General features: G+C 43.2%; 1 protein-coding gene and 1 long non-coding RNA gene across 13 annotated transcripts in view; one reads left to right on the top strand and one right to left on the bottom strand.

Moving 5' to 3' along the window:
- SYBU (syntabulin) overlaps positions 1-9,488 on the top strand; it is a 104,508-nt gene extending 95,020 nt beyond the window's left edge. For all 12 annotated transcript variants that reach the window (XM_064476891.1, XM_031439510.2, XM_031439507.2 and 9 more), the window contains 3 exons: positions 3,939-4,142; positions 5,550-5,699; positions 7,663-9,488. In XM_064476891.1, the coding sequence (XP_064332961.1) occupies positions 3,939-4,142; positions 5,550-5,699; positions 7,663-8,770 (1,462 nt within the window). In that variant the 3' untranslated portion in view covers positions 8,771-9,488. The remainder of the gene's footprint in view (positions 1-3,938; positions 4,143-5,549; positions 5,700-7,662) is intronic.
- LOC135318721 (uncharacterized) lies at positions 5,100-13,242 on the bottom strand. Its single transcript, XR_010377044.1, has 2 exons — positions 10,336-13,242; positions 5,100-9,329 (listed from the first exon to the last, which is right to left on the bottom strand). It is a non-coding gene; the product is annotated as an uncharacterized LOC135318721 (long non-coding RNA).
- Positions 13,243-16,693: the final 3,451 nt, after the last annotated feature.

Below are 16,693 nucleotides of genomic sequence, written 5' to 3' on the forward strand. Positions count from 1 at the left end.
TTGGCTTGCTCCTCCTGTGATAAATAAATTTTCTCTGTAGAGAATTAGCTCCTTGGAGGAAGGCTAGCGGGAACATTTGGTGAGGGGGCAGGAGAGATGAAGGCCAGGTGGAGTTGGAGAGAATGTTGTTGACAGGTGATTTTAAAAACAAGACTTAAAAGATTACAAATGATCTCTTCTTATAGAAGGCCAACTCGGCTGATACTTCTGAGGAATTTTCTTTCTTAAGAGAATCTGATTAGAGGCAGATAGAAATGAGAAGACGAGTAAGTCTTGAGATTTGGAGTCAGATCTGGACTTGAGTTCAGCATCCAGCATTTATTAGGTGCAAAACTCAGAGCCCTGAGCCTCAGTTTCCTGTTCTGGAAGATGGGATAATAATGACATCTACCTCACTGAGTTAAATGAACTGATAGATACAAGTGCGTCACGCAACGCCCAGGACTCATTAAAGGGGTCATCGAATGACTGTTCTAGTCAGAGATAAGAGAAGTGATAAGATACTAATGGGCGTGATGCTGCTGCCATTGCTGCCGGGAGTGGGCGTGGTCATATTAGTTTGCTCAGGCTGTTATAACAAAACCCCATAGCCTGGGGACTTACACAACAGAAATTTATTTCCTCGCAATTCTGGAGGCTAGAAGTCCAAGATCAAGGCGTCAGCAGGATTGGCTTCTGCGGAGGCCTGTCTCCTTGGCTTGTAGGTGGCTGTCCTCTACCTGTTTCTTCACATAGTCTTTTCTCTGTGCCTGTCTGTGTCCAAACTCCCTCTTCCTATACAGACACTAGTCAAATTGGATTAGGGCCCACCCTGGGGGCCTCATTTTGACATAAATACCTTTTTTAAAGCTCAGTTTCCAAATACAGTCACATTCTTAGGTTAGGGCTTCAACCTGTGAATTCGGGGAGGGTACCATTCAGCCCATAACACTGATGATGATGATGATGATGATGACGGTGGTGGTGGTGGTGGTGGTGAGGGTGAGGGTGAGGGTGTTACCTGAAGGGAAGGGCAGTGGCCAGGGAATTGAGATTCACCTGGGTGCCCTGCCAGGATCCCTTCTTCACTGCTCTCTCACTTTCCAGTTACTGTGTTCAGGTTTGCAGGAAGGGGGCAGGGTAACAGAATTCTATCTCCTCTTTGTGGATTGCATTCTTCTTGGCCACCAGACCGAGGGATTAGGGGAGCGCTAGGCAGGTAGCTTCAGATTTGCCTGTGCACGACCTTAGCAAAGGCGGAATCCTGTCTTCTCCATGGACAATGTTTTTTATCATCATCCACAATGAGTTTGTACCCAGACACAGTAGCATTTGAACTAAACTAAATGTAAGGAACAGAACTGATATTTTCAAGTATGTAGTTTCTTTCTTTTAAAGTTAACCATTGCAGACAGCCTAGTAACTCATTTCCTGAAATGTATTTCAAGACTTGATTGTACTTTAGTAACGTTTGAGAGTTGGAAGACTTTCTTGCTTTATTCTGTATAACAGATGAGTTCTTACAAAATCTTCCTCTCATTTAATTTGTATGTCACTAATCACGCATCTTAGCGCACACACTGCTCTAGAGAAGTTGGTGCTGAATTCTTCAGGTAATAACACTTCCCTTGCCAGTACCTAATATACCTATTTACAAGCCCCAAACAATAAATTCCATGTGTGTAAATCAGGAGATATTTCTTTAGAGTTAGGAGACCTGAATTTAAATCCCAGTTGCAGTTGAGCTGTGAGTTCTTGGACCAGTTTTTTTTGTTTTCCCTGAGCCTCAGGTGTTTCACATACCTGAATACATCACGTACTACATGTAATGTAAAAGAGAAGCGATCACTGTATAAGCCTTATTGCTGTGATGGTCAAAATTAAGTGAAACCGTGTTCATAAAGCACCTGCAAAGGGCCTGCAGTCACAGAGGGTCCCTGGCAAAGGTTAACTTAGAATAGAATTCCCTAGGTCACAGTCAGGGAGAGCTCTTTACTTGGTCTCTTAACGTGTAACAGTTAACCCTCCATATTTCTCGTGGCCACGTTAGGAAACAATCGGGCCAGCTGGTGCCAGACAAGAAGGGAAGCAGAGGGAAGCAAATCAAAGCCAGAGTACATGTTCTTTTCTGCGGATCATGAAGCACCCTCACCTTGCCCCAACCAATGAGCTGCTGAAGTTGGTTTGTCACAAAGCCATCAGCCCATCTGTTCCATATAAAGTGTCCCCTTCTCACAAGAAGGAGGCAGAGTCCATTTGGATGATTTCAAAAGGAAAGAACTTTTTCACTTTAGAGTTTGGGATGTTTCCTTTATATGTGATTTACTGGGTTGTATTCGATTTTAAGTAATCGTGGTTTGGGGGCCAGGTGTCCCCACACGCACACCCATATTCACGTCCACTGCCATTTGCCAGTGAGATGTGTCCATTGGATACAGCTCTAATCGACTGCAAAGAGGGGCTTGCCACAAGCAGCACTGCTACATGAAAGGTTCCTTGTCTCTCTTGTTTTCTTGTATACCTCAAGATATGTTCCTGACATAGACGTGCTATTCTGTATAAAGTAATTTCAACATTCTCATGATGCTTCCTCATACTCGGGGTGTCAGATCAATGGAACTAGATGAACAGGGAAGTTCCAACAAGTTTATCCTGCAGTTGAATTGCCCTTAATATATATACTCAACCTGCATTCTTATTTATTTTCACATCAACTCTGTAAGGAAGGCAGGAAAAGTTATCATATATCCCCATATATTAAGTGGCTTACTTGCCTAAGCTCCTAGTAAGTGGCAGTGCCAGAACTTCAACCCAGTTTATTCACTTAGCAGTGGCTTAGGGCGTCCCCAGCATGTGCCCGAAGGGAGTGGGATATAAAAGCACAGGCTGTGTTTCTGCCCTCAGGATGCCCTAGTCTAGCAGGAAAGACGGCCAGGCATGCAGGGGTGAGGCAGTGTGAGGACGCACGGGGGAGGTCTGCACAGGGTGTTTGGGAGGACCGAGGAACCGCACCCACTGGCCTCGGGAAGGAAGACTCTGGAGAAAGCTGCTTGGAAGTAGGGTCTCATCAATCCCCGGGGAGGAGGTATCCAGAGGCGTAGGCTAGGGAGCAGAAGAACATTCTAAGCAGAGAAAATAATAAGTTCAAAAATAAAAAGATGATGGAGAGCACGGACCACCAGGAAACTGTAAATCAGTTGTCTGGATGCTGGAATGCAGGGGGAGGAGGGGGCGGGGCAGGGGGCAGGTTGGATGGGGTGGGATCAGACTTGTGAGCCTTATTAAGGGTCTGGCCTTTATTCTGGAAGCAGCGGGGAGCCAGTGAATGGCTTTGAAGAGGGCAGTGATATTCAGATTCCACTGTAGAAAGGCCACTCCAGCCACTGAGTCAGCCTCCGTGATGGAGGGAAAGAAAAGAAACAAAAAAATAGGTGGCAATTAAAATTAGAGGCAATGTATTTATGCAGCTTATGTTTACCTGTCCTATTTTTTCCTTTTCCTTTACTGTCAAACCCCCTTCTCCCCCATCCTCCAAATGAACCACCCTACGTTTCTTCCCCCAACATGAACCAAACTTGAATATTTGAAAGCAGGAACAGGTATCCTGGAACAAAAGCCCTATTTTCAAAATGGCCTCCGAGATGAACCTAAACCAAATCAATATTTTACATGGTTTGTGTGCTTTGCAGGCAACTGGGTTTAATCCAAAACAAGCTTTATGGTCAGAAACTTTGTGAAAGAGCAGCACAGGGAGAGGTGGCCGGTGCTGATGTCACAGGGAGAGAGAATGTCGGGCGGGTGGGATGACGGCCAGTTTGCTCTAACAATTAAATTGCCCCTTCCAAGTCGATGTAAATCGGATTTCCTCAGTGGAAACTGGCTTTAAGAAGGAACAGAGCATTAGCATTTGGGTGTCTGCAGCCCCCGGCATTTGAACATTCTCCCTCCTTTTCTCCCAGTCGAGGTCCCCACGGGCGGAGCAATGGGACTTCATCGTTCAAGCCTGGCAACAGCCCGCCCTCCCCACGGGACAAGGACCTTCTGTCCATGCTCTGCAGGAATCAGCTGAGTCCCGTTAACACCCATCCCAGTTATGCGCCGTCTTCCCCAAGTAGCAGCAACTCTGGCTCCTACAAGGGAAGTGACTGCAGCCCTGTCATGAGGTGAGTGCTGCCTGTCTCCCAATTCATGGTTCTTAGTTTGTCCTAATAGGTAAGCGTCTCTTTAAAAAAAAAAAATTATATGATTCTTGATCCTCTGCCTTGTTGCACGCATGCCTCTTTCCTTTCCCACACTCGGCTCATTCTTCAAGGGCTCCTGTAGGAGGGACTCAAGCCACAGTTTCTCATAAGGTTCAGCAGTCCAAGGAGTTACTGACTAGGGAGGAAAAATGGCACAGCAGCAGTAGGAGGGCCCTCTGCACGTCCCTCCGAACAGGGAAGTCATTCACTTGTTCATTCATTCATTCCAATACGAGATCTGTGTTGAATACCACGTTATGCCCAGTATAGGGTCAAGCACTGGGAACAGAGCAGTAAACAACAAAGGTGGTCCCTGTGCTGACTGCCCAGAGGAGACAGACCCCAGAGGAAAAGAAAAACATTAGCCACCTAAAGACAAAAACACACTAGGATTATTCTGCCAGTGTCTGTTGTTAAACGTGTATGTAAAAGGTGGGAGCAGGGTCCAACTTCGGCTGGAGGTGTCAGAGGAGGCATCTCTGAAAAAGTGAAATTGAAATGAGATCTGAAGGTCAAGCAAGGAGTAAATTAGTCCCTGGGACACACGAGGTTGCAGAAAAAAAACGAACTGCACACCCAAAGTGTCCCGACAGGAGGGCTGGAGAGTTGGGAACTGGACAGGGTGGCTTGGAGGGGGTCCGAGTCAGCCCTCCCCCTTCAGTCTTCCTTCTCTGTGCGCCCCGTCTCATGAGTCAGCTGTCTTACCGCAGGGATACCCAGCTCTTGGAGAGGCCTGAGAGGGGCCAGGATTCCAGCGATGGAAGTTTTGTAGAATACCGGACACCTCTCATACAAAACATATCTGGGGACAGTGGACTAGCCTTTTTCCCTTCAGCAGAAGGAAACTTTCCACCAGATCAGCACACTCACACCAGGGACTGATGTCAGAACAATCTGAATTCAGCTAGCAACAATCGGGATCTTTAGGCAAGTGGCACATTGTGTGGAAAGCTAGGTCATCGCGCTCCCTTCCTGCCCTCCCACCTGCCCCCACTCATTGTCCTTTAACATAACAGCATGTTACACTGAACTGACAGGCCAGCCTGTGGACAATTGTGCATTATTTTATATGAGATCATTCCTAAGCCGTAGAAAATCTCCCTCTCCACCGTCCCTGCCCCCTTCACAAACAGCCTGCCCCCACGCTTACTCAAAATGAACAGTCCACAGACTGGCAGGTAGATCACAGTCCCCCTTCTGACGTGAGGTCACGCGCTACCGGGGCTTCAGACCCCAGCACACAGCGGCCGTTTCTTCTCAAGTTGTTAGCTGTGCCTTGACTTTTCATTTCATAGAAAAAGTAGCATTTCATTACTTGGATTGTTTCAGGCGGTCTGGAAGGTACATGTCCTGTGGTGAAAATCATGGCGTCAAACCCCCAAATCCGGAGCAGTACCTGACTCCTCTGCAGCAGAAAGAGGTTACAGTGAGACACCTGAAGACCAAGCTCAAGGAATCTGAGCGCCGACTTCATGAGAGGTGAATCCGCGCTCCTTGCGCGCTGTGCTTGCTTTTTCCTATTAAATGAAACATGCACCCATGCCACAGAAAACTAGAAAAGAAGAAAAATGACTTCATTTAATTTTTGTCAGATTTCTTAAATCAGTCTCTCAACAGAGCCATTTAATAATTCTGCGTGATTTGGCTGTTGCAGTTCAGGGAACCATCCTGGGTTGGAAGGGACCCTCTGCTTTTTCTGGGTGTATAGCTTTGACGTGAAGAGCTGGGTGTGTACGTGACTATTATTAAATGGCAGGAACCCTTGCAGGAACAGTCCCATCCTTCCAGCAGAGTGGGTCACACACAGTGGGTGCGACGAAGCCCTGTTTATCTCTGTGAGGGAGCAGATGGCCAAGGCATTGTAATTCCTACAAGCTATTTCTGTGCTGGAGGAAGAGGTTCATTATTCTTGGCCAAGTGTTACATTAATTAAAGGGGGAAAAAAAAAAAACCCAAAAGCAGGCCAAGCTTAAGAGATCTTATCTCAGAGAGAAAAGACCTTTGACATTCTTGGGACAGGCCAGATTTTTTGCTGGATGGTTTTTCCCTGTCATTTTGGCATGGACAAGCAGAGCTCTGACCGGAGTGGCTGGGAACTCAAGGTGAAGCTGACATGAGTCAGACCCTACTTTCGGGAGGTCTTTGGTTTATGATTTGAGGAAACTGGGAGGGTTTGAAAAGTCATGAGAGGGAGGTATGGGAAGGCAGTGAAACTGGAGAATGTTCAAGCCTAAACCTATGGACGCAATACTTCACCACATCTCTTTATCTGTGTCAGGATCCTGACAATCTGGTCTTCGTATCCACTGAGACTATGAGGGCATATATTTTATTTACAGCATGACATTGACTATGAAGAAATTATATGTAAGGAAGAATTTTTTGACAAATATCTTGAATTAGGGTCCTGAAAAGGATCTAGAAAAATAGAATAGGTTCCCTTCAGGGTAGGTTGGATCCAGTGTATTATCTGAGAGAAGACAGAATTATCAACATTTCACAAAGTCCTTGCAACATGTACCTTTTATGACTTAAAGAAATTTTTTAAATTATCAGTGGAGCATGATCAGAACTATTTTGCAATGTTAAAACTTATCAGTCTGCCTTCTGCCTTTGATAGGTAATTAAAAGGGATGGGACTTCCCGTCCACAAATTGTTTTGTGGACATAAGAAAGGGTAGGCTATGGAGGTAAAAGCAGGCTAAGAGACTCTAACATGTTTTAATAATAAAATTTCCAATATTAAGTACAGGACCACCTCAGAGATATTCCAAGTTCAGCCCCAGACCCCCTCAGTAAAGTAAATACTGCAATAAAGCAAGTCACATGAATTTTTTCACTTCTCAGTGCATATAAAAGTTATGTTTATACTCTGCTATAGTCTGTTAAGTGTGCAATAGCATTATGTCTGAAAAAAATGTACAAACCTTAATTTTACAAGACCAGTGCTCTAACCCCTGAGCTATGGAGCCAGCTGCCAAACCAAAGCTTAATTTTAAAATACATTTTTGCTAAAAAATGCTAAACAGTGTCTGACAATGCTAGGTTGCCACAAACCAATTTGTAAAAAAAATAAAAAAATAATAAAAATGCAATATCTGTGAAGTGCAATGAAGCAAAGAGCAGTAAAACGAGGTGTGCCTGTACTGAATAGAGAATAATGCTTGAATAGTACTTAGTGCAATGTCGGACACTTGGTGGGCACTCAAAAAGAAAAAAAATAGCCTTTTAAATTCTGATTCTAGTTACTGTTACTGTTTTAGCTATTTTACAATTAAGGGAGCAATTCAGGCCGTAATACCCATGAAAGAAAAATTTCAAAACTGATTTCACTTGTGTGTTTCACGTGGGTACGCCTGGGCTCCTGGCTGGGTATCAGAGTTGCTGGCTGCCTGGTTCAGAGCTGGCCTTGTTCTTAGCCGTGCTTGTCTTCTGGCTGCAGGGAGAGTGAGATTATGGAACTCAAGTCCCAGCTGGCCCGGATGAGGGATGACTGGATAGAAGAAGAGTGCCACCGGGTGGAGGCCCAGCTGGCCCTCAAGGAAGCCAGGAAGGAGATTAAACAGCTCAAACAGGTCATCGAAACGATGAGGAGCAGCCTGGCCGATAAAGACAAGGGCATTCAGAAGTATTTCGTGGACATAAACATTCAAAACAAGAAGTTGGAGTCGCTCCTTCAGAGCATGGAGATGGCGCACAGTGGCTCTCTGAGGGACGAACTGTGTCTAGACTTTCCGTGCGATTCCCCGGAGAAGGGCTTGGCCCTCAGCACCCCTTTTGGCAAGACGGCCGATGGGCGGTCTCCGGAAGAGCCGGTCACAGAGGAAGGGGCCGACAGCGAGGTGCTGGTGGGAGGCAGCGTGGCCGACGGCACAGATTTGTTTGATGACATGGTGACGGCCACCGCCACGGAGGCTGGCGACCTGGAGCTTCTTCGTTCGGGCCGCGGGGCAGAGGCCCTGGCGCTCGTCCCGGCGGCGGGGGGTCAGGGGGAGGGCAGCGCGGTGGTGGAGCAGGCGGTGCAGACCGACGTGGTGCCCTACAGCCCTGCCTTCTCCGAGCTCATCCAGCACGTGCTCAAGCTCCAGGCCCCCTGCCCCTCCAGCTCCACATCCCCTGATGATGAGTCCGGGGCCGACTCGACGGAAAGCTTCCTGGAGTCCATCTCCGCCTTCGTGGTTGATTTGACTCCAAGGAATCCGAACTCAGCCATCCTTTTGTCTCCCGTGGAGACCCCCTCCGCCACGGGGGATACGGAAGCGCGTGGAAACCGCCTCATGAGAGAGCTGGATTTTGCAGGCTCCGCGGAGGGGAGGTCGGACGGCCTCATCCCGCTGGCCCGCGGGGGCGTCGGCAGGCAGTACTGGAGCCGCAGCTTCCTGGTGGATCTCCTGGCCGTGGCGGCCCCCGTGGTCCCCACTGTTTTGTGGGCGTTCAGTACTCAGAGGGGAGGGACAGATCCCGTCTACAACATTGGAGCCTTGCTCCGGGGCTGCTGCGTGGTGGCCCTGCATTCGCTCCGCCGCACCGCCTGTCATATCAAGACCTAAAGAGAAGTCGTCGTTTCCATGTGCCAGTCTGTCCCGTGTGGCGCTGTACGAGGTGGAGAAACAGCAGGTCGACCTGTGGCGGTCTCTGTTCTGTCGTTTTGGCTCCTCGGTGTTTGATTTGCACTATATTTAGTTGAAGCCTGTTCCCTGTTTAAAACCAGAGGTATCTTCAAAGGCATGGAGATCTGGTTCAAGTAAACGTCTCACCGGTGTGATATAGAAAGCATGCTCGTGACCCTGCCGCGTCGTCTGAGGTACCCGTGCTTACCCTAGTGGTTCAGGAAGAGAAAATGCAAAGTTTGCACTTTCAAGACAGCTTCTGTAAGGCTGGCATGTTATCTCCTTGCTTTGCTTTGTGCCGTTTTAAAATGTGTAATTGTTACAGCATTCCAATGGTCTTGTGCATAGCAGGGGACTGTAACCAAAAATAATGTATTTGTGTAATTGGCTTGAAAAAGTCTTGAATAGCTCTTTAGTGTCTTACTTGGGGTTGATGAGGTTTGAGCGTTTTTTACTAAATGTAGCTCCAAAGTCTTAAATGGCTAGTCTGTTCTTAAACCTGTTAATTGATGAAACTGTATGTAAGTTTACATTGTATTAACTTATTTTTTGCTTATTATATATAGTGTTTTATTGAAAATTGTTTGTAACCCCACACTTCAGCATGATGAAAATAAAGATTAGTGTTTCCATTTAAATAAATGTTTTATCCTCCTATGAAATAATTATCTTTGTGATTTTGCTTCTACATGTGATGAGAAAGACTAAATGGATAGCAGATCCTTCCATCTTTATCAGTGGGTGGGATCTGTAAAAATGGAGTTAACTTAAATGAGGAAGTGGTGGAAATAATTATTAAAGAATTGTGAGGACTGCCTACTCTGTCTTTTAAAAAGCATTGTTTCTGAATACAGGTAGCTTTGATTGTTTGCTCTGGAATTATCCATACACCTGTTTGTCTACATATCTAGTCAGTTAGGATATATTGAGGGTTTTCAGGAAAACTGGGTTGGTTTTACTTTAAAGCTCGCTGGGGGTTCAGCAAGGGAGAATATGCTGCTCCATATGCCTCGTCCCCTTGGAATAACAGGGCGAGGGTGGGCAGGTAAAGGAATGAGATACTATTAAATCTATATTCCTTCATTTATTCCTCAACCCAATGCTGTGAGGTGGGTATTACTCTATCTTGGAGATAAGGGAGCTGAGCCTCAAAAGCGGTAAATTGCTCAGGATCTCATTGTTTATCTCTAGCAGCTGAGATTTCAAGCGTCTGCAAAGCAAATACCTTTTTCACTTTCCCACACAAAGGGAAGAGACAAGATTATCCTAAGTTTTCACCCAGAAACTCTTCTCCCACAGCACCTATCACCTTTAAGCATACTCTGTTTTCATGTACAATGTCTTGGTTATTGCCCATCTCCCCCACTAAAATACTAGGTCTCCGAGGGCAGGGATCTGTGTTCTGTTTTGTTCACAGATATATGTCAAGAACTTGGAACAGTAGGTGGCACATAGTAGGGGTTCTAAAAACAGCTGTTGAATGAATTCATTCAATAAATACTTACCGGGTGTTCACATGCTAGGCACTTCTCTAGGTCTGTCATCAATAGAGGACAGACAAGGTTTCTGCCCTCAGGGAGTTTACATTCTATAAAAGACACAGAACATGCCAGCAAATGAACAAGTTAATTCTGGGTAGTGATTAAGTGCTTCCAAGGAAATAAGGTGTAATGACCAAGAGTGAGCAATAGGGATGAATGCAAGGAACACATTTCTAAAGAAATGGATGAAAAAGAGCCACTCATGTGAAGATACAGGAGGTAAAATGTTGCAAGAACAGAGGCAAAGTCCCTGAGGCTGAAAAGGGCTTGACTTGTGATGGGGGCATCCAGGAGGCCAGTGTAACTGGAGCCAAGGGGCAGGGGATGGGGAAGTGGACGAGAAGCTAGTTCACGTGGGGCCATGTAAACCATGGTAGGGTTTGTTTGAATTTATTCCCAGTGCGATTAGAAATATTAATGGACTTTATACAGGACAATGATATAATCTGGCTCCCCCTTCCCCTTTTTTTTAAACTGTCTGCTCTGTGCAAAATGTGAAGAGGCAGGAGTGGCAGCAGAGAGACCATTGTGACAGCCCAATTGAGTGATTATGACAATTTGGCAATGGAAGGGGATATAGAGATTAAATTGAATAATTAAAGCTAGATCTTGAAGATAGAACTGATGTGATTTGCTGATAGATGGGATGTGAGGAGGAAATGAGGTAGGGTTTAAGGAAGAGAGAATTAAGGTTGAGTTTCAGGTTTTTGACTTGAGCCTCTGGGTCAACAGTGGTGCCACTTCCTGAGAATGGAAAAAGTTCAAGAGAAGCAAGTTTGGGAAAGTAAATTTGAGATGTCTATTAAACATGTGGGACATAAAATGAGTAGTTGCATATATGAATGTGAAAATCACAGGAGTCATCAGGGCTAGGGTTATAAAAGTGGGGTTCTTCAGCATTTACATACTATTTAAAATCATGCTATGGATTTAAATTATCCAGGGAAAGGGACTGAGTCCTGGGGCACTTCCATATCTAGATAGGGGTAGAGGATGGAGAACCTGGGGGAGGCAGCCCAAAGCAGGAGGAAAACTAGGTGGAGGCAGTATTTGAAAACCAAGAGGAGAGAGAGTCCAGAGCACAGCGTCAAGTGTGTTGAAATCCTACCAGAAAGCTGAGAAACATGAGAGCAGATACATGTCCACTGGCTTTGACAACGAAGTCTTAGTGACTCAAGATCATTTTCTTTGCAAAAATGGGGATGGGAGGCAGACTAGAGTGGGTTGGAAAGTGAATGGAGGAGAGAAAGCAGAAATCAATGTGTGTGGCTAAGTATCTTTAAGTTTTGCTGTGAAGGGAAGTAGGTAGTAATTACAAGGGGATGTGAGTTGAGAGGAGACAGACGGTGTCTGTACGCTTTTGTGACTGAGCCAATGAAGAGAAAGATACTGATGACTTAGGAGAGAAAGAATTAATTGAAGGAGGGAAGTCCGTGGAGAAGATGGGGATAGGATGGAGGGCATGGGATGTACGCATGCAGAGGTGGTTTGTCTGGGATAAGCTGTTTCTTCCACGGGCACACGTGCCTCAGGCATACACAGCACACAGTCAGCAGCAGAGGGATTCGGCTGAAATGGAAGGGAAGCTATTTCTGGAGGTGAATAATCGGAAGCTTCTCAAAATAACGAGCCAAGCTCTGACTCAGGTCCCTTCCTGTAGCCCAGCCCAGACCAACACCTAGATGCTGCCGTCTTCCTTACAGCCCCTCCTTGGGTTTATTTTCAGTCGTTGCTGAATTACAGCATTTTTACTTGAGGAAAAATTATAAGCATGTTTCTGGCATCCACTTGTTGCTACAGAAACGAATGTAGCCACACAAACTCAGCACTGTTCTTCATTAGTTCAAGATGGATGGTAAGATGGACTCTGGTGAACAATTCTCCATGAACCACAAATATTTATGCTGATTATCACACTGGAGGCAGCTGATCACAAGCAGCAACTTGCTTTGTTGTCTTAGTGATCTGTATCTTTCTTACGTAAACCAAAAGACTCAGAGAAAGTTAATGCATTTGAAACACTGGACACTGTGTAACACCCGTCATACACACAGAAACAAATCTGTGCAAAGGCAAAGCAGGAGATCCTGGAGCAGTCATTCTGTTTTTCTTTTTTCTCGCTACTTCCTTCCCCTCTTTCTCCTCCTCCTCCTTTTCCAGGGCTCCAGTATGTATAATCTGTGGAAAATTACTGCTTTTATTCAGAACAAAGTGTGTCACAAATGAGTCCCTCAGAGTAAATAAAAGATGGAACATAGCTGGCGTTTCGGAAGCCCAAGGCGTTGGCTGGTTTTGTGGACAGGATGATCTGATCCCACAGAAAGAAGGGCCTCTAAGTTGCTTTCCGTAATTTGGGTGCCCGTGATGTACAAACAGGCAGGAAAATGGAAAAAGAAGAACAATTCCACTCTGTTGAACAAACTGCTGTCCCATCAAAGCAAATGCTAAACATTTCCTACAGTTATGTGTGCAAACAGTCCAATTTACAAGAAAAGATTTTTCCCAAAGGGATATGCTGACCTTTCCAAGTTGAGCTGTTCAGAAAGGGGGGAGAAGGCAGTGTACTCAGATAACAAGCGTTTCTGACATTTGTGGCAGGAGAAGGACGTCTGTGATCTGAACTTGTCACGGGCACTGCCTAAGTGTGGTTGGGTCTGATTCGTTTTTCTCTTGAGGATTTTTCATTTTAAAAGTTTTCAGGTAGTTTGTGACTTCCATTTTGGCTCAGTGAACACTTTTACAAAATTCACTTATTCCCCATCTTACCAGGCAAATGTGTACAATGAAGCAGCAACCTAGACAGTTAAAAATTATCAGTTTATAGCATCAAATCTTGAAGGAATGTCAACAAACTCCCAATGTTTCTGAAAAAAAAAAAAAAAAAAAAAAAGAACAATTAGAAAGTCCAAACAGAATATAACAAGTTTACATCAGATAATTAGTTTTAAAGCAATGGAAGAAATCCTCTGCTTTGACTACTGATTCTCCCATAATCATGATTATAACAATGATTTCAAACAATTTTAAAATTAAAGGTTTAAATGCTACTCAAAAAACAGTTTGTGTTAAAAGACTGGAATATTTCAGCAGCAGTTAAATTTTGTAAAAGGCCTATCTCTTTCAAAATAATTTTTCAACATACAAAATCCAATATGAAAAAACACATAAAAGTGAAGTTTGGGGAACAGGGCACCAGGCCTGGAGACCTCCCTTCTGCTTTTCTCTCATTCCCTGCAGTGTTTCCACTGCTGAGAACAGCTCGAAAACCAGTTCACTATATACCAGGTTCTCAGAAAACTGCCGGTTCATGTAAGAGCCCCTGTGTGGTAACTCTCAGTTCACTGGAAGAGTAAGTACTCTGGGTCATACTGAAGGACTCCATCCCCTACTGTCCTAAATAAATGAATACTTAATGGAGATGTTTGCCTCTGCTCTGTAGGTTTGACTGTGAAAAGGACCTCTCCCTCCACCTCCACATACAGAGGCCATGGAGGCACCTGGGATCATGGCTGTAAAACCCCCAGTCCGGGGCTTTCCTAGTGGACACTATTAAAGGCAGGCATGAGAACTTCCTGCTCCTTGTGGACCCAGAGTTCCTCCCCATGGTAATCTTACCTGACTCACCTTCAAAGACATTTTCACTCTTGTTCCTTGAAAGTGACATTTCTGATCAAAGCTATTTGAACAACTGAAAAATTAAACTTTTGCTAGACTAGAGCTTTAATGGACTGGGATATGACAACTATTAACAACTGGACTATTTCTATAATTCGATGGTGCAGTACGGCCCTCCCTCCCCTTCCTTGCAATCAAATAGCTCAGTGTTTGGAATGGTTCGCCAGCCTCACTTTCTAAACAATAGGTGCCGGCATTTTAAACTGACCTTTAATTCTTCTGAACCAGCACTATTTCTGGCTTGTTGATTGTATGGAGAAAATGAAAAAAGAAAGCAGTCTTAATAATTTTCACATCGCCTACTGAAAGCAGTAATGGAAAAGTTTTGAAAATGATCACCTATGTACTACCTCACTCCACAAGGGCTCCTTCCAATCAAGGCAGATAGGCAATTACGAGGTTCAATGCACTGCAGAGCTTCAAAAAGGAAGAAAAGTCACTTGTGTGCTGTAACTTAAATGGGGCAAGTTAAATATATCTATATTCTTATGCACATCTTAACTTATTTACCACTACAATAAAATACTGAAATCAAAATTTTTTTTAATTTATTTCAGGTGTCAGTGTATCTAATGATGATGTCATTTTTCTCCATAAAATTAGGTAAGCACTCATTTTACTCAGGAATAGTCAACAAGTTTGGAAACTGCACTGCTACATAAATTAAGGATTCAAATTAAGATCTGAATATTTTAACAAATGGAACCAATTACGGGAAGAAGTTAATATCTTACAATGAGCCAAAACTGACCTAAGAAAAAGAAACCATAACAATTTCTCTCCACACACCACCGACTCAAAGCATGTCATGTCCTTTGAATTTCCTGTGCATAGAGATGACTTGTTCCTGTGCCTATCACTCTGAACCAGATCCTGAAAAAGAACCAGGAGTCAACTAGAGGATATTCCCAGCTAAAGCTTAGTAAGAAATGGCTAGAAACCATGAAATGTATAAACAAAGTAAGTTTCATGTTTTTGATTATTTGTTATCTCAGTCCATAAAGTGCACAGCTCAGTTGACGGGCAGCACTTGACTAACTCCATCTATGCCTGCCCATAGTTCTGTTTTACTTCTACTGAGCTTCTAAAACTGGTAATCCTTCACTAAAATGAAGAAAATAAAAACAGAAACCACAAATTTAGAAGCTAAAGGAGCCAATTTGCTACCATAAAGTGTTTATCAAAGGTATATACCTCCATGACTTCTTTGGGACAGTATACCCAATTCAATACAGGAATTTAGTTTACAGACCAACAGAGGCTAAAAAAAATTCCAGAACTGTTATCCATTTTTTCCATGAAAAAACTCTTATTTCTTCCTAATTAATCATACAGACTATAATTTCTATCCAGTCTTTATTTCTAAATAAAGTAAAATCAAAAGGCAAACAAAAAACAAAATCTCAATATGGAAATCATGACCAAAGCAGACTTCAATACTTGTCCACTATCAGGGAAAAGCAGTAAAATTTATTGTGCTAAAGGAGATATTATCCTTTAGGAACCCCAAATTTAGAGAAATCATTCCCATAATAACTAAAAATAAATATATACAAATGAGAGAAGAGAATTCACTTATTATTAAAAATCTGAGTCTAACTCTATTTAATTCGGAGTTTATTGACAAAAACTCTCTAATAAACATGGTAACTAAAAATATGGCTTGGGGCTACACAGGGAAGCTTTTTACCAAAGTTAAATTTCAACCGATTTCACAACTGCATTTAGTCTGGAAGCTCAGGCTAAGGACTTAGGGAACTCATTGTATAGTTTGTGATTTTACTATGAGATATCACTTTAATTCAAATAAATTCATGGTATTTGGGCTGTAGACTATCTATGACATTTAAGAACCCCACAAAATGTTAATTCTGGGCAACAACTTTGAAGAAAGTAAAATCTTAAAGAATTCTAAAGCCATAGAAAATTAGGCTGGATATATTTTAATTGTGGAGACAAAATTAATGAGATTATAAACTATCAAATCTACATTTTTCCCTATGAACACAGTATGTATCTATTTCCTTAAAACTATTGTGGAGCTAGTCAACATTTAAAAAAAAAAGTATTATTTCTCCTATCTTGGTTTATAATTTAATGAATCAGTAATTTATCTTAGCCAACAACATAGGTAACCTGCATTATGCTGGATATATAAAACTGATACAGAAATCATCTAAAAGCTTTGAAATAGTAGAACTGAAGGCTTTATGCATTTGTAAATCAATGGCTTTTGTAGGAAAGGAACTAAGGTACTTAAAGATACCATAACATCTTAAAACCTATAAGGAAGGGGAAGAATTACTAGTACTAGTTTTTAAAACTCATGAGTTATTATAATGTAAAATAAATTTGCCATTTTAGCTGACTTTCAATATGTTTATACATGCAATATAAATTACAAATATGTATAACATTACACCTTCTAAAAGAAAACAATGATGTACAAAATGGTTATGATAAATAAAATTATTGCATTTAATGTCATTTTCTTGAAAGCCAAAATCCTTAACGTTGTATCAAACATAAACAATGTCATTTCAAATTAGAGGAAATGTATGCCAACACCAGCTCCTGACAACAGAAAAAAAGAAGCTAAAGCCCTGCAAGTTTGTCTGATTTAGGTCAGGGAATCATGGAAACAAAA

Source organism: Camelus dromedarius, chromosome 20, assembly GCF_036321535.1.
Source record: "Camelus dromedarius isolate mCamDro1 chromosome 20, mCamDro1.pat, whole genome shotgun sequence".
NCBI lineage: Eukaryota > Metazoa > Chordata > Mammalia > Artiodactyla > Camelidae > Camelus > Camelus dromedarius.